The sequence below is a fragment of the Beta vulgaris genome, chromosome 1 (genome assembly GCF_026745355.1).
Source record: "Beta vulgaris subsp. vulgaris cultivar EL10 chromosome 1, EL10.2, whole genome shotgun sequence".
In the NCBI taxonomy this organism is placed as follows: domain Eukaryota; kingdom Viridiplantae; phylum Streptophyta; class Magnoliopsida; order Caryophyllales; family Amaranthaceae; genus Beta; species Beta vulgaris.
Window position 1 is genome coordinate 10,479,046 of NC_079202.1, and position 22,110 is coordinate 10,501,155.

The window sequence follows — 22,110 nt, forward strand, 5'->3', positions numbered from 1 at the left end:
CTAAGTTTATGCTTCCTCTATCTTCCAATACTTTAGCCATTTTACTTTTCAAATGTCAAATTTCACAACATTCTCATCTCAACTCATGTTATATAAGAAACTAATTAATTTGCTGATTTTCTAACACGTAATTTCATATATGGAATATCAAATGAAATACAAGTCTCCAGGTACTATCTTGATCTAACATTGAGCTAGCTTAGACAAATAGAATCACAAGATAAAGCAATATAATAGTAATACAACATTAATTTTGTTTTACCACAATATCCAATATGCAAACTATCCAATCATGTATCAACCAAATTGGAGAAAAATGTATTGTATTTGATCCTTCATGAAAAGGGGATCACCAAGTATGCAATTTTCTAGCATGTCACTAATTAACAATTTATACTCAAACTCTAGCTTAATTAATAAGTAACCCTTACCCCTTGATACCTAAGAATCTCACCAATAAGCTCCCCTTTGCCAGATCCTACATATCTCCCACAAATCTTACCATCCCTAATGAACACAAAAGTGGGCACTTCCACAACTTTCATAGCCCTCAAAAAATCCATACAACTCTCATTTTCATCCCCATTCATCCTAGCAAACACCACAGTTTCCATCTGCCTAGACAACTTAATCACAGTTGGATACACCTTAACACATGGTCCACAATGCTTGAGCCCTACATCAAGCACAATGAGCTTCCCATCGCCGCGATGCTCGTTGATCAGACTCTCCACATCTTCCCTAGAGTGCAGCTGCACCACAGCCGAGTGGCTATCGCCGTAGTAGAGCACGTCCCCTACAAGCTGATCCGGCCCTATGGCTTCCTCTTCATGAATCTTCTGCATGGCCTTGTAGAAGGTGAAGTGTGGGACTTGCTCTATCTTTTCTCTCTTGCAAAGCGCCTTAGTTGATTCGGATTCATCCCCCATGACTAGAATGAATTCTACGTCATTGCAAGCGCGGCTTAGCTCCACCATGAAGGGGTATATCTGGCTGCTTTGATCGCTGTCACTCGTGGCAAACTCAACCACCACCAGCTTGTTCTGCGCGGCTTGTAGCGCCTTGTCGAACTCCTCGATGCTGTGAACTCTTTGGACTCGTTGATCATTTTTCTTCGTTTTCGAGGTTTCATTAGGGGTGGTTGTGCTAGCTTTTATAGGGGAAGAGCATAGCTTTTTGAGGGTTTTGATAGGGGAGTGTTTTTTGTGGAGGAGAGAAAATGAGGAAAGGGGAGAGAAGTGGGAAAGGGTAGTGAGGTTTGGAAGAAGTGATGTTTTTGATGGTTTGGTCAAGAAAGATGTTTGCAATGAAGAAGAAGCCATTTTTGAGGGATAATCAAAAACAGAGAAGAAATGTAGAGGAAGGTTTGGTTAGATATGATGATAGACATTAGAAGGTGGAAGAGATATATGAATTGTCACTGACCACTCGTTTTGAGTTGTGGATGAGATTAGGCAACGGTTAGATACTTTTGTAGTTTTGGTTTGGGTTGATCCAATTTCTATAGTAGTTGAGCTTCATCAATTTGGGTTGGGCTGTATTCTTTTTGTTTTTGTTGGACGTACTCGTACCAAATGATCCACATAAGGTTCAGCACGAGCAATTTCAGCACTCCACGGAATGAAATGCCAACCAACAAACACATTTGACCACAGGTGCTAATGAACTAATGAAGTGTTTTTACTTGCAAACAATTTGAACTCACATGTGGAGGATCGAGAATCAAGCGGCACATCTGATGGCTTACTACCAAACTCTTGAAACATTTTGAACATTTGAGTTCATGGTGTAGATTGGATTTTTCTATGGATGAGATAGATTCATCAAGCTACTACCTCCAATGGGATTAATTTACACATTTTGCTTTTATTATTAGTCAAAAAATAGTAAACGTATAAGAACACCATCAATGATTATCTTATAGTTTGTGGTCATTAATTATTTTATTACTTTCTCACTCTTCCATCTACCCCCCACCATATGTTCTCTCTCCTCCAATTCCTTCTTTGGTCCTCTTTTTCTTTGTCCATCATGAAGAGTTGGGCATCAGTTTTTTGGCCAAATTTTTTTTCTCTTCTAGTAAACTAATATTACTTTTATACTCTCTCTCCTCATAACCCACAAGGAGGGGAACAGTTGGAAGTTCTCAAAGAGATGGAGAGGAAAAGTATGATAGAGAAAAAAATGTAACAATATGGTAAAATGGGGATCCAAGGAGCCAGAGACTCACATCATTTAGAGACAAATAAAATAAATATTGTATAAATAGAAATAATAGTATAAAAAGAAAGATTGTTAACTTGAAAAGAGATATACTCCCTCTGGTCATTATTAGTTTACCCGTATTCTTTTTTGGGATATCTCTTATTAGTTTACCTATTTCTTTGTTTCTATTTTTGGAATGAGACCACTAACTTTTCATCATACAGTTATTCACTTTTAACATAAAATAATAGTTTTCCTTTCCTTCTATGTCCCACAATATTGTTTGTACTAAAACTTTGTATAAAAGAAACGGGTACACGAATAAATACAAGAGGGAGTAACATATAAGGAGTATATTTCTTCTTTTGAATGAATCGCTTACTTTTTCGTAGTAAAAGGTAAAAATTGGCTACGATTTTCATCATGCACCCCTATATACCTAAAGAAGAAAGTTTCCTCAAGATTCACATTTGCAAGATCATGTGATGATAACCAAGAAGGATTTATGTCGTAGATTATGAGATCATGCCATATCTGACATGCAAATTTATACTGTACTACGGCTCTTGATCATGATCCATCCACTATTCTGTAAGTTTTAACCTTCTTCTTAGTTCCCTTGACAAAGAGTCGCTTCAGATATCTCCAAGGAATGTTAGGTTTATATACCTCTTCTATGATGACTTTTCCCCCATGATTTACATACTGGAAGAGACGTAACATGATCAATCCTTTCGAGTTTTGGAATTATTAGTTCTTTCATGAGATATAGATTAGACCCTATTTGGAAGGCCTTAGATTTTCTTTTATTCTCTGAATTCTTCTGCATAACAAACTTATCTCGAAAGTATTTTTGAATAGAGGAGACACGGTTAATAGACTCATCCCTAGTAAACTCATCCCTATCTCTAGATATGACATTCAATGTCTTGTGATGATTCGAGCATTTTAATGGATATGGCATATCTTTTGGAGCAGGTCGGTGAAACATGGAAAGATATGTGTAATCCATTTTGGTTTAAGTCTAGAATCTTTTGGAGATCACATACATAAAAGACTTAGATGCTTTAACTGCCCACTAATTATTTCCTAACTGCCTAATTTCATGGGAAACTACTAAAAACAGTTTTTCAGGAAATATTGCTAATAGATGGGCGTATGATTGATTTAATTAAATTTCGTGAATCTAAAACTTATTCTAAATCAATCAAATCATTGAAACTATATTTTTTGACAAGGTCACCATTTGAGGTAACATTGTTACATTCATATTATGGCCTATTTTTATGGAGATAGAGTCATTAATGATATTTTTAATTAAAAGGAATTGCATTTAGAGAAAGTATTTTAAAATGTTCCTTACACAATGTTTTTACCATAGTCCTGTATTAGCTAGCTTCTAATTCATACCCTTCGTTGTTCTTTGTAATTCCAAAGTAGTAGCCATCTTCAGGGGAATACTTGAACTTTGCTTCGAAGAGACTCCTTTGGTAACTATTATCCCAAGCATATCTACTGTCAGTCAACGCAACAAATATCCAGGAAGGGAAGTGTTCTTGGATAAGCAGTTTTCGTAGTTCACACAAACATTTAAAGTGAACTATTCTCCTCTGGTGTTCATCTTGATCTTCGTACCTCCTAACCACTTAGAGGGAGGACTTGGTCCTAGAAAGAACTAGACTTTTTCATATGTCCAGTTCATTCTCTGAGGTCTTGGGAAATTGAAGATAGTGGAGATCCCCTTTCTGCACTTTTTGCAAATTGTTAGCAGTTTATCTTGCAATTTCTCTTTCAATTTAGGCCATATGTAGATGGATAAGAGGTCCATGTTAGAACCAACCTTCGTAGCGCTTGATTCGGCTAGTTTAGAATCTTTTGGCTCCACTACAGTGTTGAACCCTAGTTTTGATGATGACAAAGAAACAAAGATGCAAACTAAGTAGTGAACTAATGAGTTATTTAAGTGTATGACTTTTAAGGTATCAATGAAAGGAACTAGGAGAATACGAAGTCAAGGAAGAAGTCAAGAGAGGATTTCAAAGGCTAAGTAAAGAAGTTTCTATAAGTTGATACTGGAGCAAGCATTGGATCAAGAAGAATAAAAGCAGGCGTTTTATTTTCTAGTTCCATTGTAAAGGAACAAAGTAAGGATGGTAAGGAACATTGGCAGTTTTATTTGAGAATGAGAGTTTGTTCCTTTCTAAGGAACAAACTAAGTGGCACTAAAGAATCTGTTAAAGGAACTTGATTTATAAAAGGAACTAGACTTAGGCGTGCAGTAAATAACGGTACAATTATGTAATTGAGTAAGTCATGCCTAAATAATAGGAAATCAGTTTTACTAAGTGAAAATCAGTTTTTAATGAAAATCTTTTTAAAGAAAAGATTTTGTTTTTCGAAAAAGATAAGAAAATATTATCCGGTTTTTAGAAGTTTATTTAAAAGATAATATTTTCTTAAAGATTAAAATTCATTTTAATAATAAAACTTTTTATATTTAAACTGATTTTCGGAAAGCTCAAGAAACTCCTAATCTTTAGGATTGTGGCTAAAATATATCCACGTTCAAAATAGATCATGGGATCATGGGACATGATGAGAACGTGTTCCTTAGGGGAAGGAACATCATGGGTTAATGGATTAACATGAACTCGATTTTAACTCCCACGTTCTATGTGTTATAGTCACTATAAATATTGAAGTCTAAATAGTTCCAAAGTGTGTCTGACTAAGTAATTAAGTGAGTTTAACTAATTAAGTGTCAGTGCCTTCATTCTCTCATAATAGCCATTTGTTCTTTGCTTTCTTACTCTAATTCCACTAAGCTTATTTCGATCAATTGTATTTTGGTTTTTGGGGTAAGGGAACTTTGAGTGAAGTTCTGTAAGAGAGAAGCTTTGAGTAAGCTTGTAGAGTGAGAAAACTTCGAGTGAAGTTGAGAGGAACTACTGTTAAGGGAACAGTGGCTCAGGAACTTGAGTTTAGGAACTCAAGGTGTGGCTCGAGTTAGAATTAGGTTGTAACAAAGTTGTTTGGCCTAATTAGTGAAAGAGTTGATTTTAAAATCCCTAGTGGTCGAGGTTGTTTCTTCTTGTTGGGCCCAAGAAGTTTTTCCTCGTAAAAATCCCTTGTGTTCCTCTAGCTTGTTTATTCGTTTAAGTTTAAATTTCCGCAAAAAGTTACGTTTATTTCTACACCTACAATTCACCCCCCCTCTTGTAGTGTTCCTAGGGAAATAACAATTGGTATCAGAGCTAGAACTCACGTAAGATAGGAAACCCTATTGAGAAAAAGATCCAAGGAACAATGAATACCACCGAGAAACTTGGAAGGTTATTCCACTCAAAGGCCTCCTATGTTCAATGGGAAGTACTACAACTACTGGAAGAACCGCATGGAGATATTCATCAAAGCTGAAAACTATCAGGTATGGAGAGTCATTGAAGTTGGTGATTTCGAAGTCACAACTACAAATCTGATTATGACAAATCTGATTTTGAAAAAATGGAAGTAAATGCCATGGCTATTAAACTGTTGCATTGTGGACTTGGACCCCATGAACATAATAGGATCATGGGATGCAAATCCGCAAAGCAAATATGGGATTTACTAGAAGTAACCCATGAAGGAACTAATGAAGTTAAAAGATCAAAATTGATTTACTTATGAATCAATATGAACTGTTCTGCATGAAATCAAGAAAGCATTCGAGACATGTTTACTCGTTTTACTAACATTATAATGAGTTGGCTTCTCTTGGAAAGTTTATTTCATCTGAGGAACAGGTTCGAAAGGTTCTTAGGAGTCTTCCTAAGGACAGATGGATGGCAAAGTCATGCTCTTCAAGAAACAAAAGACTTCACTAAGTTCAACTTAGAACAGCTGGCAGGGTCACTTATGACTCATGAGCTTCACCTTGATACTGAATATGGTGAAAGCTCCAAATCAAAATCAATTGCTCTCAAAGCAGATGATGAAGATGATTCGGATCAGAAGAAGAAGAAGCAGCCCTCATGGTTAAAATTTCGAAAGATGTATAGGAACATGAAGAATGGAAACTTCAAAGGTAAAACTAAGAAATTTTCTAACAAAGCTGCTTGTCATAAATGTGGTAGTACAGATCACTTCATCAAGGAATGTCCTCTTTGGGAAAATGACAAAACCAAAGAAAGGAACAAGGAACGCTTTGCTGAAAGGAACAAAGAATCAAAGCACCTTTCTCTAAGGCAAATGTGCGCAAAGCTATGATAGCTGCTTGGGGAGATTCAGAGACGGAAGAAGAAGAGGAACAACAAACTGAAGAAACAGCAAACCTTTGCCTCATGGCAAACACTGATGAAAAAGAAGATGAAGAAAAAGTTGAGGTTGGAGTGAGGGGGAACAACACATGGTATCTCGATAGTGGTTGTTCCAAGCACATGACAGGAGACAAAACTAAGTTTCTCTCACTCACAACCTATGAAGGTGGAAGTGTAACATTTGGTGACAATAAGAAAGGTAACATAGTTGCCATGGGTAAGGTTGGTAAGTCACCACTACACTCCATTGAAAATATATTTTTAGTTGAAGGTCTAAAACATAATTATTGAGTATTTCTCAATTCTGTGACAAGGGAAATACTGTAAAATTTGATAAAGAAAAATGCTTGATCATCAACATTAAAACTAATATCTTAGAAGGAACAAGGAAAGGGAACACATACATTGTGGATCTTGACCTTGTTCCTCAAATCAATTTAACTTGTCTTAGTGTTATTGAAGATGATTCACTTCTTTGGCACAAGCGTCTAGGACATGCTAGCTTTTCATTACTTGAGAAACTTAGATCAAAAGATCTTGTTTTAGGATTACCATCCATAAAATTTCATATTGATCAAGTTTGTGATGCATGTGCACGAGGTAAGCAAGTAAGATCCTCTTTCAAATCTAAAACGATTGTAAGTACCACTAAACCATAGAATTAATTCATATGGACTTATGTGGACCATGAGAATTCAAAGCAGAAGTGGAAAGAGGTATGTACTTGTATTGTAGATGACTACTCTAGGTATCTTGGGTTATTTTCTCTCTAGTAAAGATGAGACTTATGATGAGTTCCTTGTCTTTGTAAAAAGAGTTCAAACACTTAAGTGGTCATAAAATAATGCACATTAGATCAGATCATGGCAAAGAATTCGAAATTATAAATTTGATGACTTAAGCAGAGATAATGGCCTAGATCATAATTTTTCTGCCCCTAGAACACCACAACAAAATGGTGTTGTAGAAAGGAAAAATAGAACTTTGGAGGAAATGTCTAGAACCATGTTAATTGCTAGTGAACTTCCAAGGAACTTTTGGGCTGAAGCTGTTAATACTGCTTGTCACATAATTAATCGTGCCATGATGAGACCTATCATTAATAAAACTCCTTATGAACTTTTTTTGGAAAGAAACCAAATATCACCTATTTTAGAACATTTGGCTGCAATGTTATGTGCATAATAATGGAAAAGATAATCTTGGAAAATTTGATGCAAGGAGTGATGAAGCAATATTTTTAGGATACTCTCACATAGTAAAGCTTATAGAGTATATAACAAGAGAACTATGTGTGTTGAAGAAAGCATTCACGTAATCTTTGATGAATCTGACAAATACAATCCAAGCATACAGGTTGATGACTATGAGATTGGGTTGTACAACCAAGTGAGAAAAATGCAGATTCACAAGAAGAAGAAGAAGATGAAAGAGGAAAGGAACGAGGAATTGAAAAATAACATCGATGGTTCCTGTTCCTCAAGGAGGAGAAGATGTTCTTGTTCCTCAAAATGAAGGAACTGAGTCCACCGAGGCTAACAGAGGAACAACTGATCAGAGTTCCTCATCTACTCAAGGAACTCATGAGGAACAACATGTTCCTATAAGAGAGTTTCAACCAAAACCTTGGAGACAACAAAAGTCACATCCAATGGAACTCATAATCAGCGACATATCCAAAGGTACGCAAACTAGATCTCAGTTAAGGAACTTTTGTGCATTTCATGCGTTCCTATCAATGATGGAACCAAGAAATCATGAAGAAGCCTTAACTGACTCTGATTGGATTACTGCATGCAAGCTGAATTAAAAGAGTTCGAAAGAAACAAGGTATGGCATCTGGTTCCCTCATCTAAACAACAAAAAGTAATTGGCTTAAAATGGGTGTTTAGAAACAAACTAGATGAATATGGAACCATTATAAGGAACAAAGCTAGACTTGTAGTAAAAGGTTATAATCAACAAGAAGGAATAGATTATGAAGAAACCTTTGCTCCTGTAGCTAGATTAGAAGCCATTAGAATTTTAATTGCATTTGCTGCTTACATGGGATTTAAACTATATCAAATGGATGTTAAGTGTGCATTTTTAAATGGCTATCTAAACAAAGATGTATATGTTGAACAACCCCCTGGCTTTGAAAATAATAATCTCCCAAATCATGTCTACAAGCTTGATAAAGCTCTTTATGGGTTAAAACAAGCACCTAGATCATGGTATGAGAGATTATCAAAGTTCCTTTTAGAAAACAATTTTAAAAGAGGAAAGGTTGATAAAACCTTGTTCCTAAAATCTAAAGGAACTGACATTTTGCTTGTTCAAATATATGTTGATGACATCATATTCGGAGCTACTAATGAAACATTGTGCAAAGAATTCTCAAGTCTCATGAGTAATGAATTTGAAATGAGTATGATGGGTGAGTTAAATTTCTTTCTTGGACTACAAATCAAACAAACTGAAAAGGGAATAATTGTTCACCAACAAAAATACATAAAGGAACTATTAAAGAAATATGGCCTCGAAAACTCAAAGATAAATCACACTCCTATGGGAACTTCAACTAGATTAGATGAAGACTCCATAGGAACAAGTGTTGATCAAACAAAATATAGAGGAATGATTGGTTCACTTTTGTATCTAACTGCTAGTCGTCCAGACATAGCTTTCAGTGTTGGTTTGTGTGCTAGATTTCAAGCAAATCCAAAGGAGTCTCACCTTACTGCTGTGAAGAGAATTCTTAGATATCTTAAAGGAACAGATGATCTTGGACTCTACTATCCAAGAAGTGATACATTCGAGCTAAAAGGATATGCAGATGCAGATTATGCTGGAGATCTTGTAAATAGGAAAAGCACCTCAGGTATGGCACAATTCCTTAGTCATAGTTTAGTTTCTTGGAGTACCAAGAAACAAAACACAGTTGCTTTATCCACTGCTGAAGCAGAATATGTAGTAGCTGCTGCATGTTGCCTCAAATGCTTTGGATAAAACAACAACTTAGTGACTATGGAATAAACTTTGATGTGTTCCTATTTATTGTGATAATACAAGTGCTATAGTATTTCTAAAGATCCAGTGCATCATTCAGATTAAAGCATATACATATCAGACATCACTTTTTAAGAGAAAATGTTGAAAAAGGTTTGATTAAACTTGAGTTTTGTCAAACTGAGAATCAGATTGCTGATATACTAACTAAGCCTTTGCAAAGAGATAGATATGAAAAATTAAGGCTTGAGTTAGGGTTAATAAAAATTAAGTGATTGTTCCTTTCATTCCCCCATGTTTGAATCAATTTGAGTGACTTTGTGTGCTAAAAATAATTGTGTTTAATTGCCTAAGACCATTGCAAATTGGAATGTTACAAAACATAAACATGAATTCAAAGAATTAAACAACTCACAAATGTCACATAATACTCCCCTTACTGTTCCTAAGGTAAGAAACATGCATGATATGAAGGACATTGATATGTAGCATTAGTTGTTCCTATAGCACAAGTTCCTTAGCATTTATTTTCTTTCAAAAATTAAAACTCATAAAAATCCGAAAAATCCGAAAAATCCAAAAAAAGGAATCAGATTTAATTAAATCTTGATTCTATTTATCATCTTTTCGTTTTCTTTTTCTTTTTATTTTTTATTTGTTTTATTTTTTCCCGCGTGTCAAAACACTTTACATGCAAACTCCCTCTTTAATTCATCATTAAGAAACCGTGTTCCTCAACCTTTCATCTTCCCATGCCGAAAATCTTCAACACCTCTTCAACTCCATAAAAACCCAACTCACTTCAAATCATGGCAAAACCTCACGCAACTCTCCTTTTCCAACATCAAAAACTACCAACTCCTCAAAAATGGAAAATTCTCCTTCTCCTACCAAAACCCTTGAAATGACCCAAATCAAGAAACCCCATAATGAGCAACAATTAGAATCTCCAAGAAGGAGTATGCGCGAAGAAAATTAATTGGGGAAGATGATGAAGAAGAAACCCCGGAACAAACTCAGGGGGAAGAAAATGTCACGCCTGTTCCTTCCAAAGGAACTGTTTCTTCTCTTCCAAGAAACGGGTTGAAAGAAGCGAATCTAGGTATGTATGGGTTTTTGTGTAGATTAGAATGGGCAATAAAGTAGAATTTCATGAATTAACAACTATTCTAAAGGAACAGGCATGGAATTCTTTTTGAATTCGCCTTTAACAATGCACTTGTTCCTTTAGATGGATGAATTTTGTGCGAATTTTACTAATATGATGGACTTTGCACAACGAGGTTAGGGAAAGAAAATTAAGTTTAATCAAGCCACATTGGGAAAGTTTGGGAAGTTCCTTGCAAAGGAACGATTTTATTTTAAACGGAAAGGAACTGTTTCTTTTCCGAATTTTCCTCAGGAAAATTGTGAATATTTGGAGGAACTGCTGGTCAAAACAAATAAACATAACCTACTCTCTCCCTTCACAAAATTTGTTCACTTGTTGGAGAGCACTCATTCCTGCACTGAAAAGAGGAATGAAGTGGGTCTCTTAGAATGTGTTACATGTTTTGTTTAGACCACCACATTCAAATCAACTTCCCTTCTCTCTTTATCCAACATCTTACCACTGTATTGAAATCACTGTGTATTGGTATGGAGCCTTGATTAACATTCTCCTTCATCACTTTGAAGTAGACTACTGGATTGGCCTACTTAGGAGTCAAACAAGGGAACATCTTGAATGAGAAGACTCTTAATGGACTTGGATCTTTCTGTCCAAGAAGGAGTACTCATTCAAGGGAGAATAGCTCCTAGTTCCTCAAGCAAGAGGAAAATGCTAAGGTAATTGAGGAACAAGATGATGATGTTATTTGGAGGAACAGTTCCTAAGCCGGAGGAACCAAACCAAAGAGGCGCAAACACATTGCCAAAAGCCTACCCTCTGTTCCTAGAGAGTGAGGAAGAGCAATCGTTTGAAAATTGTCATTCTGTTCTCTGTTCCTTCCAACAAGGACTCCCCTTTAGTCCTTTCTGATGCGAGGAACAGGAACCTCACTCTCAAGGAACCCACTCCACCACATCACCAAACTCTCTGTTCCTTTCACAAAATACCTCCATTTCTCCCTCATCCTTTCTTGTTCCTTCCAGTTTTGAGCAGATTAAGGATGAAATAAAGGACCTAACCCTTTTGCTTCCACCTCCACAACTCTCCACCAACACCACCATTTTCCTCCCATTTACAACCCTTCCCATCTGTTTCCACTCCGGAACTGATGACCTTCAACCACCTCTCTCAGTTCCTCCACAAACCCTACTTCTGCCTCTGGTTCCAAGGGTAAGGAACAAGTCTCCGGATGACTGTAGCTGGGTTAATGATGTTTGTCTTCCTGCACAACATATGATAAAATTTATAATCACCTTCACTGGACTTTGGATGCTAAAACTGACAACATGTAAGTCTTATGAAGATTCTAAGTGATACGTGATTGCGCAACAAAAGAAGATGGATACTATGGCCCTAGCTTTGGAGGAGTTGAAGGAACAGTTGGACTCAATCATGGGGAGGTAATGAAGAAGCTGGAGGATGTGGTTGAAGAAGAGATTGTAGAGGAACACCATTCCCCTTCCCTTTCTTACTTCTTAGTTCCTGTTTCCTTTTCAAGGAACAAGACTTTTGTTTAGTTCTTTTCTTTTCTTTCTTTGTTTTGTTTTGGAACAAGTGCTATATAAACAATGACTTTTGCTATTATGTTGTGTTTTGAATATTTATGCATAATTTCTTCCTTGGAATGGCTAGTATTATGTGATTGATGTTTGAGCAAGTTTACTCTTTGAATTCAACTTAACAACAATGGTGCTTGCTTATGGTCTTAAGGTGTTAAACCAATTCATCAATACACGCAGAGTCTATTCTTTTTGAGGATGACAAAGGGGGAAAGGATTTAAGGAACAAACTGTACATAATCTGAAATAAAATCTAAAAATAAAAAAAAAAATTAAAAATTAGGTAAGGTAAATGAAAAATCAAAAATAGGTTAAGGTAAATGAAAAAGCAAAACATTAAGTAACTTACTTAATTGTGTTTTATTTTTCATTTTCTTCTGTATTGTTTTATCGTCTTCATTCACTTATATTATTTGTTATTCCTTAGTTTGTACCTTTGTTGTCATCATCAAAAAGGGGGAAATTGTTGAACCCTAGTTTTGATGATGACAAAGAAACAAAGATGCAAACTAAGTAGTGAACTAATGAGTTATTTAAGTGTATGATTTTAAGGTATCAATGAAAGGAACTGAGAATACGAAGTCAAGGAAGAAGTCAAGAGAGATTTCAAAGGCTAAGTAAAGAAGTTTCTATAAGTTGATACTGGAGCAAGCATTGGATCAAGAAGAATAAAAGCAAGGCGTTTTATTTTCTAGTTCCATTGTAAAGGAACAAAGTAAGGATGGTAAGGAACATTGGCAGTTTTATTTGAGAATGAGAGTTTGTTCCTTTCTAAGGAACAAACTAAGTGGCACTAAACGAATCTGTTAAAGGAACTTGATTTATAAAAGGAACTAGACTTAGGCGTGCAGTAAAATAACGGTACAATTATGTAATTGAGTAAGTCATGCCTAAATAATAGGAAATCAGTTTTACCCAAGTGAAAATCAGTTTTAATAGAAAATCTTTTTAAAGAAAAGATTTTATTTTTCGAAAAAGATAAGAAAATAATTTATCCGGTTTTTATAGAGTTTATTTAAAAGATAATATTTTCTTGAAGAATAAAATTCATTTTTAATAATAAAACTGTTTTGATATTTAAACTGATTTAACATGAACTCGATTTTAACTCCCACGTTCTATGTGTTAGTCACTATAAATATTGAAGTCTAAATGAGTTCCAAAGTGTGTCTGACTAAGTAATTAAGTGAGTTTAACTAATTAAGTGCCAGTGCCTTCATTCTCTCATAATAGCCATTTGTTTTTGCTTTCTTACTCTAATTCCACTAAGCTTATTTCGATCAATTGTATTTTGGTTTTTGGGGTAAGGGAACTTTGAGTGAAGTTCTGTAAGAGAGAAGCTTTGAGTAAAGCTAGTAAGAGTGAGAAAACTTCGAGTGAAGTTGAGAGGAACTACTGTTAAGGAAACAGTGGCTCAGGAACTTGAGTTTAGGAACTCAAGGTGTGGCTCAAGATTAGAATTAGGTTGTAACAAAGTTGTTTGGCCTAATTAGTGAAAGAGTTGAGTTTAAAATCTCTAGTGGTCGAGGTTGTTTCTTCTTGTTGGGCCCAAGAAGTTTTTCCTCGTAAAAATCCCTTTTGTTCCTCTAGCTTGTTTATTCGTTTAAGTTTAAATTTCCGCAAAAAGTTACGTTTATTTCTACACCTACAATTCACCCCCCCTCTTGTAATGTTCCTAGGGAAATAACATACAGGTTCATTTCCAAAAACTTGTGCCATCTTCTCTCCCCATATGGCTCTTTCATTTGTAATGAAGGATCCCTTATCTTCCTCTATGTTATTAAAGGCAAAACAATAATTAAAGCAATCATCATTAAACTCAGCCACCATATTGCATATGACTCGTTATTCATCTTGATTTTGGAAAATGAAAACGTTATGGTAGTATGCCATGGCTATGTCTTCTTTAATAATCAGCCAAATCATTCAACGATTATTTTTGTAATAACTCATGGGATCGGTTACTAGTTAAGTATGTTAACCCCTTTTAAAGAATTTTTTTTACTTTTCTTTGATTATTATTTGTGTTAAAATTATCAGTTTGTTGATAAATCTAAAACTTTATATATCGTTTTATAGGCGTTTATGCCTAAGATTAATTCCTTGAGTTTATTATTCATTTTATGAACAATAATATTTAATCTCACAATTAATGTGACATGGAGATATATTGAAAAAGGAATAACAAGATAAAAATTACATCACACTAGTGGAAAAAAGCCCATATGATGCGGTCAAAATCGGGCTTTCTGATGCGATTTAGGTTCGCATCATGTGGGCACGCAACATATCCCATTTATTTACTGATCCGGTCCAAAAGCGGATCAGTAAATGATTTACAGATGCGGTTCAGAAGGAAAACCGCATCAGTTAATCACATTAACTGATCCGGTTTTCACCTATAAATCGCATCAGATTCTAGAGTTTATGTCCAAAAAAAGTTGCAAACCTGCAGCCTGCAGGTCTGCAACCAGTTTCATACCAAAAGTTGATTGTTGCCTTTACCAATAACAATATATATAACAGCCTAAAAGCATATTTGAGTACCAAAATCCATATACGTACGTATATATACAATAATAATACATATACAAACCTGAAAAAAATACATACACAGTTTTAGAAAGTCAGGGGTATATGGTGAATTTTTGGAACATTGAGCGTACATTGTGAATTTGTTAATTTGTTAATTTGTCAGGGTATTTGGTGAAAATACTAAAATATAATTAGTAATGAAAATTTTATCAAACGTGTTTGCGAGCTTTCGAGCCGAACTCTATTAGGCTCAGGCTCGGCTCGTTAAAGTCTCGAACCGATCCCGAATTCGAATCGATCCTCTCCGCTGGGTTTTGAAAGAGCTGAATCCGAATAGTTTGCCACTAGCCACAGGTAATTATATCATGCTTTTCTTAATTATTAAATGATTGAAATTTTAGTACTTCCTCCGTTTCATAATAATAGATGCCACATTGTTGTTAAAACGAACTCCTAGGCAAAATTTCCCAAGCATGTTTAAGTAGTATAAAGTAAAGTAGATTAATTGTAGTGGTCCCCATGTGAAAGGATGGAAAATAAAAAACTGTTGGGGACCACATATAAAGTGAAGTAGATTAGTGTACTTAAAACAATTTAGTAAGGGTAAAATGGTAAAATTATAAGGCAAAAGTTACTAAATAAGGAAAAAAAAAACATTGTTGCATCTATTTTGAAACACTCAAAAAGATACAATGTGGCATCTATTATGTAACGGAGGAAGTATATGTTTCTGTCTAGAAATTAAGGTTAATGGTCAATGCTGAGCAGGTCTCTAATCCAAGCTGAGCTGGTTACCTGTTCACCGGAGTCCCGTAAAACTACCCCGGGGGTTGTTCCGGGATCGCCCCTCCGACGCTCAAGTCAGTTGATGATTGAGGTAGAGAGAGAGTCTAGAGTGAGAAGCTCTGGTTAGTTAGCTAAGAATTCAATACCTTTGCCTTGATGGCACAAGGGGTATTTATAGTAGTGGGAATTCTTAGGACGACACCTTTTGATAGGATAGACCTCCTAGGGATTGTTGAAGTAGCCTTTTCTGGAAATGATCTTTGTAGGCCCTTGAAGAGGCTGACAGCTATGCCAAGGTAGGTGAGACCCACAATGCTTGCGTGGCTATGCCAGCTGGCGTGGGACTCTTGATTGGGTTTAATGGGCCCAAACATTTAGCGCCACGCCAGGAATGGGAGGAAGAGTCGTCCGACCGGGTGATGCCTGTTCATGGCGTAATTGTCCACGCCGTCACATCCCCAGTCTCATGGCTGATCACAACGTGAAGACCGTTCCCTTTTGACCGAGGGAGATAGCAAGGAACCTGGTCAAACATGCGCCGACCAGCTTCAAGGTGGCCGACCAGCTATAAGATGACCTACCAGGTCACGGCTTGCTGTGGATGACCGAACAAGTATCTCTCGAGGGTATCTGGTCGGCGAGGAGGTAGGGATTCCTAGGAGACCTGCTCGGACAACGAGCTAGGGAGCCCCATGGTGACCAACCAAGTTCCTTATTGTCGGGCGCTGCTCGGACAGGGGATAACAAGCCCTGGAGAGGCCGACCAGATATCTCCTAGCACTTCGTTTATTTGCCTGAGTGAGGAGACCTGCTCGGACAAGGAGCTAGGGATCCCTATGGTGATCGACCAGGTTCCTTATTGCCGGGCGCTGCTCGAAAAGGGGGGGACAACAAGCCCTAGAGAGGCCGACCAGATATCTCCTAGCACTTAGTTTATTTGCCTAAATGAAGGATGAGTGAGGAGACTTGCTCGGACAAGGAGCTAGGGAGCCCCATGGTGACCGACCAGGTTCCTTATTGCCGGGCGCTGCTCGGACAGGGGGCTAACAAGCCCTGGAGAGGCTGACAAGATATCTCCTAGCACTTAGTTTATTTGCCTGAGTGAAGGATGAGGGAGGACGTTTCTTTCTTGTCCGACAGGGGTCTCAGAGGCTGAAACACTAAAGGGCCATTGTTTCGACCGAGCGGGTGGCGTTGAGCGAGATACCTCAATCGAACCTGCCACATGGCGCTTATGCCAACTGGGTGGTTGAGCTGGATGGAGTTCAGGAGTTTTGACGTTTCGACTTCCAGGGGCAGCCTTGACGAGACACACGACGCCATTTGGACCGTTTGGCAGGCCCATGAACGGACGCGTGAGGTGCGCCGAATATATGTATGGAGAGGAGAGAAAAGGTATCATTTGCTCATTTCTCAAGTTTACATCTCCTTTTTCTCTCTAAAAGCTCTCGCCTCTCTCTACCTTTTCCAGCGATTTCTCCGGTTCCAATCGTCCGACCAGGTACACTCTTGTTCTTTTAGTTTTTTTCGTTTTTTTTTTTCAATAACCTCGGCCGACTCCCTTGTCCATAAATAATAGGAGACTCGTCCGAGTCGGTGACACCTCGACCTCGCCTCCTTACAAATTGTCCTAGGAGGTGAGGGGGATGGGAAAAACCGTGGTGTCTCTACCTTAATAAGCTGCCCGGACCCCTCGGTCGTTCCCGACGCGGTTCTACTTTCGAGCCCCTCATCGTTAGTGGAAGAAGAGGCCGAGGGCGCTATTCCCTTCCCTTAGGAAGTGTCCCTTGCCTTTCCTTCATCTAGGAGTTATTTAGACAAGTATGTTGTTGATGGTGTAGTGAGGATTACCATGTCGGGCGATGAAGAGGAGACGTCGACTTCCGGCCGACCGAAGTATCCTGACCTGGATCCGAAGGGGGGTCCAGGTTCTAAGTTTCCTTTTCCCTCTTTGATGAAAGCTTTCCATGATGATCCGAGGGGGCAAGCTACCTGCTTCCAAATAAGGGATCCCTATATGCTGGTCCGATCGGAGGCGTTTCACACTGTGTTGACCCCCCATCCAGGTTGTACTGCAGTTTACTATAAGTCGATGGAGATGGGGCTTCGCTTCCCTTTAACTCAATTTGTGAACGCCTGCTCAACGCCTACAATCTCACCATCAGCCAGATATATCCGAACTCATGGGGAGGCATTATAACGGTTCAGACAATCTGCGCCATGTTGAGCGTCCGACCAACTCTCACCTTGTGGAGGCATATGTTCAAGTTGGTTGAGATGATGACGGGTGAGAATGGCCCAGGTTGGTGGTACTTCCAAATCCGCCAAGGGTATAAGGCGGTGCTTGACTTTCCCTCTTCGCAGAAAGGCTTCAGAAGGGAATTCACCTTCGTCTTTTTTGGAGGTGATTGGGGGGTTCCTACCGTCCGACCGGAGGTGGAACCTAACTTCGAGTTGAATTTTAGGGTTCCGGAGCTATCTGATGAGGAGGCAGTTGCTGGTTGCTACATGCAGACTGAATCCAAGTTATTTCAAGGGGGAGAGATTTATGTAGCCAGCAATTGGCTACCGAGCTGCCGCTTATTTAAGAACGAACACCTCCTGTCGACAGTGGGCCTGAGTCGCACATTCCCCAAGGGTAATTGGCCGAGGGGGTTGCTTGCTTCTTTTTATCTTGTGCTTTTTATGAAGCTAACGCTTATTTTTCTCGCAGCTTCTTCCTTAGCCTTTCTGCTCGAATCAGATCCGGAGATGGCCGACAAATTGAACAATGCTGCCATGAGAGCCGCTCGGCTGAGAGACGAACTGAAGGAGAAGTCTTTGGGTGTCCCCCCTCCACCAAAAGGTTAGCTTTAAACTTGGTAATTTCGCTTGGTGACTCTGACGCCCAACTAACCTTTGCGAGACATTTCAGGACCCTTAGAAGCCCAAGGCTTCAAAGAAGAGAAACAGAGGGCGGCCGAGAAAGTTGCTCAAACGGAAAAGGCGGTCGCCAAAGCCTAGGCCGAACGGGAAAAAAGGACCAAATCTGTAGAAGTGAACATCCCGCGAGCTGAGGGGCACGCTAACCCGTCTGAGGAGGCCGCCATCTCTATTCACTCGTCCGACTTTCGGCCGATAGGGAGTCCGCAATACACTCCAGCCTCTCCTCCTCGCGAACCGACTAATGACCTAGAGGAGGTTAGTTTGGCTTTAGCGAAACCCTTCTCCGAGCTGGATTCCCACAGGTTGGACACCCGTTTGACCAATGCAGTGGACTACCTGTTCAGCCCTGCCGACCAATTATATCAGTAGTACGAGCGGGGGTCAGGAGACCGATGACTTGTTCCGCTGCTGGGTCAAGGTAAGCCGTTGTTTTTCTTTTTGAACTTATTTTTTGTAACTTGTTCCTTAAAAATATATGCCCCTCTTTCTGCTTTTCAGTTTTCTGCTCGGTTGGCCAACGTGGCCAAGAACAGGGTTCATCTGGCCGAGGAGGTGGACGACCTCTCTAGGAAGGGGAAGAAAACACTTCTCTGAACTGCATGCGGCTCAGGAGGGTAAAAGAATAGCCGAGGCCAACCAAGCTAACATTGAGCGCTGCATCAAGCGAGGCCAGGAGGATTTTGAGGCCGAGCGGGATGCTTGGAAAGTTGAGAAGGCCGCCCTCATTGCTTCTAAGGAGGAGGCGGTGCTGGCCAAGTTGGGGGCCGAAGTGCAGGCCGAGGAGGCCCAGAAGAAGATTGCTGAGCTAGTGGCTCGGCTGGCTGAGGTGGAAAAGCTTCCGAAGACGGAGGCTAAATGGTTTGCTTCTTGGAGAGAGTCCAAGGCCTTCAAAGTCTTTACCAACCAGGTCCGCTCGGCCGCCCAAAAGATGGGGGAGGACGACGCTTTAAAGAGGATGAAGACGGCGCTGGCCAAGTCCCATCCATCCTTTTCCTGGGATGAAGCAATGGCAAGCTATAAGGTCTTGGCTGATGCTGAAGATCAATCCCTCCTTGCCGAGCTCAACATTGCTCTTTCGGAGGACGAGTCAGATGAGGTCGAGGAGGGGGATCCGCAACCCGAGGTGGCGAGGTCCGAGGAGCTTACTGGGAGTAGTAACGAACAGGCCGACCACCCTGCTGCTTAGATTCTTCTTTCTGTACTTAGTTTTTGTTTTGGCTAGCTTTTGGTAGTACAAGGCCCTGTTTTGTAATCAACTCTTAATGATGAAATGAAAAGTATTTTTGTTGCCTTATGTCAGTGTTTGTTATTTGCAATCTATCATGTTGTTCGACCAACTCTGAGGTATCATCTGGACAAGTTTTTGTTTTATTTTGCCGGACTGGTTAAGTCATGTTTTGAAACATATACAAACACATTTGACTTGTTAACTCTTGGCTGACTGGTAAAGTCATTCATATATATGACATTAAAATTTGTCCGAGTACTTACATGCCATGTACACTGCCAGTCATACAATATATGCCCCGATTGCAATTGACAGACACTAGACATAGAATTTTTTGAGGTTGTCTGCGTTCCATGGTCGAGCAAGTGGAACTCCTTCGGGATTCTCCAGTCGGAATGTGTCGGGCTTGATGACCTTGGTGACTTTGTATGGGTCGTCCCAATTTGCTCCTAACTTTCCTTTGAGATGTGAGAGTCATGTTGCTTCGACCTTCCTCACTACCCAATCGCCGAGTTTGATGGGCCTAGTTTTTACTCGGCGTTTGAATTGCCGAGTTACTCTTTTCTTGTAGCAAATTGATCATAATAAAGTGTTGCCCCTCATTTCTGGTAGTAGGTCCAAGTTGATAGGTTTTTCTTCCTCATTTTTCTCGAAGTCATCAAAAGTTATTCACGGTGAGGGAATGCCGACCTCTACTGGGAGGACTGCTTCATTGTCATACACCAGGCCAAACGGGGAGCAACCAGTAGCCTCTTTGGTGGTTGTTCTTGCTGACCAGAGCATCCCGGTCAAATCATCCACCCAAGCCCCTTTTGTTGCGCCCAAGGATTTCTTGATCCCTTTGAGCACTATCTTGTTGGCTGATTTAGCTTGGCCATTGGTTTGCGGCCGGGAGACTACCGAGAACCTGGTTCGTATGCCGAAGCGGGCGCAGTATTCTCGAGTAGGTCCGCTGTTGAATTGCCAACCATTGTCTGACACTAGGGCTCTGGGCACCCCAAATCTGGTGATGATGTTCTTCCAGATGAATGCTTGTACCTACCGATCGGTGATAGTAGCAAGTGGCTCGGCCTCTGTCCACTTGGTAAAATAGTCTATGGCCACTATTAGGAACTTGCGCTGACCAGAGGCTAAGCGAAAGGGACCGAGTAGGTCCATGCCCCACTTATCAAATGGAAGGACTGCTTGTATTGAAGGGAGGGGAGTGGCTGGAGATCTCGGGATGTCCGAGTGGATCTGGCAGGAAGGGAACCTCTTCACCAATTCTTGGGCATCTTCCTTGAGGGTGGGCCAGTAATATCTCACCCTTAGAGCTTTTCCAACTATTGTTCGTCCACCCTAATGACTACCACAAGCCCCTTGGTGTATCTCGCGTAGGATGTAATTTCCCTCTACCGGAGTCACACACTTCAGGAGTGGATGAGTGTATGATTTTCTGTAAGGTGCTTATCATGCCATAGGAACCGTCCTGCTCTGTGCTTGATTCTCTCGGCTTCCTTGGTATCCTCTGGGAGCACCCCATCCCTCAAATATCTGACCAGCTCATCCATCCAGGTAGATGTCCGATCCAGGGACAATTGCTCTTTTGCGTTTATGCTAGACTGGTGGAGCACCTCCCAATATTATTGCCCGATGGGTCGACCCCTCTGCTGAGTTGGCCATGCGGGCTAGTGCGTCAGCTTGTTGGTTTTTCGACCGGGGTATGTGGCTGATGTTAAAGTGAGTAAGCTTTTTGACGAACTCTTGGGTTTTGGCCACATACATTCGCATGTTGTCTTCCTCGGCTTCGTACTCGCCTGAGACCTGACCCATTATGAGCTGTGAGTCGGATCGGGCTTCAACGGTTGTAGCCCCAGCCAAAATGCAGAGCTGGAGCCCCAAGATGAGAGCCTCATACTCAGCTTCATTATTAGACCCAAGGAACTCAAACTTGATAGCGTACTCCATCTTTTACCCGACTGGGGGTTTGAGCACCAGCCCTGATCCGCACCCTGATTTGGTGGAGGAACCATCCACAAACAATTCTCACTCCTCTTTTTCGCCGACCGGGGGTCGAGTTATGCATTCCGTTATGAAATTAGCCAAGGCTTGGGCTTTTATTGCCCGTCAAGGCTCATATTCCAAACCGAAGTCAGCGAGTTGATCTGCCGAGTCTGTCATCCGACTGGAGTGGTTTCTGCTCTCGATGACTTTATGGAGGGGTTGTCCGGTGAGGACTTTAATCTGACGTGCCTGAAAATAGGGCTTGAGTTTTCGACTAGCCATGACGAGGGCGAAGACCATCCTCTCCACTTCGCTGTATTTTGCTTCTACCCCTCGGAAGGCATGGCTAATGAAATAGATTGGGTGTTGCGCTCCTTCTCTTTTAGCCACCAGTACTGCACTGAGCGCATACTCTGAAACTGCCAAGTATATAAACAGTGTTTCCCCTGC

At 39.8% G+C, this 22,110-nt stretch overlaps 1 protein-coding gene across 1 annotated transcript; it reads right to left on the minus strand.

The window, feature by feature from the left end:
- Nucleotides 1-213: 213 nt before the first annotated feature.
- Nucleotides 214-1,404, minus strand: LOC104884506 (thioredoxin-like protein CDSP32, chloroplastic). The gene has a single exon (XM_010669169.4). It carries the CDS (start codon nt 1,320-1,322, stop codon nt 414-416), a length of 909 nt encoding a protein of 302 aa, XP_010667471.1. The 5' UTR covers nt 1,323-1,404; the 3' UTR covers nt 214-413.
- Between the last annotated feature and the right edge of the window lie 20,706 nt (nt 1,405-22,110).

What these genes read in the sequence shown, in the direction of transcription:
- LOC104884506 (XM_010669169.4), bottom strand. Translation starts at nt 1,322, where the DNA reads ATGGCTTCTTCTTCATTGCAAACATCTTTCTTGACCAAACCATCAAAA.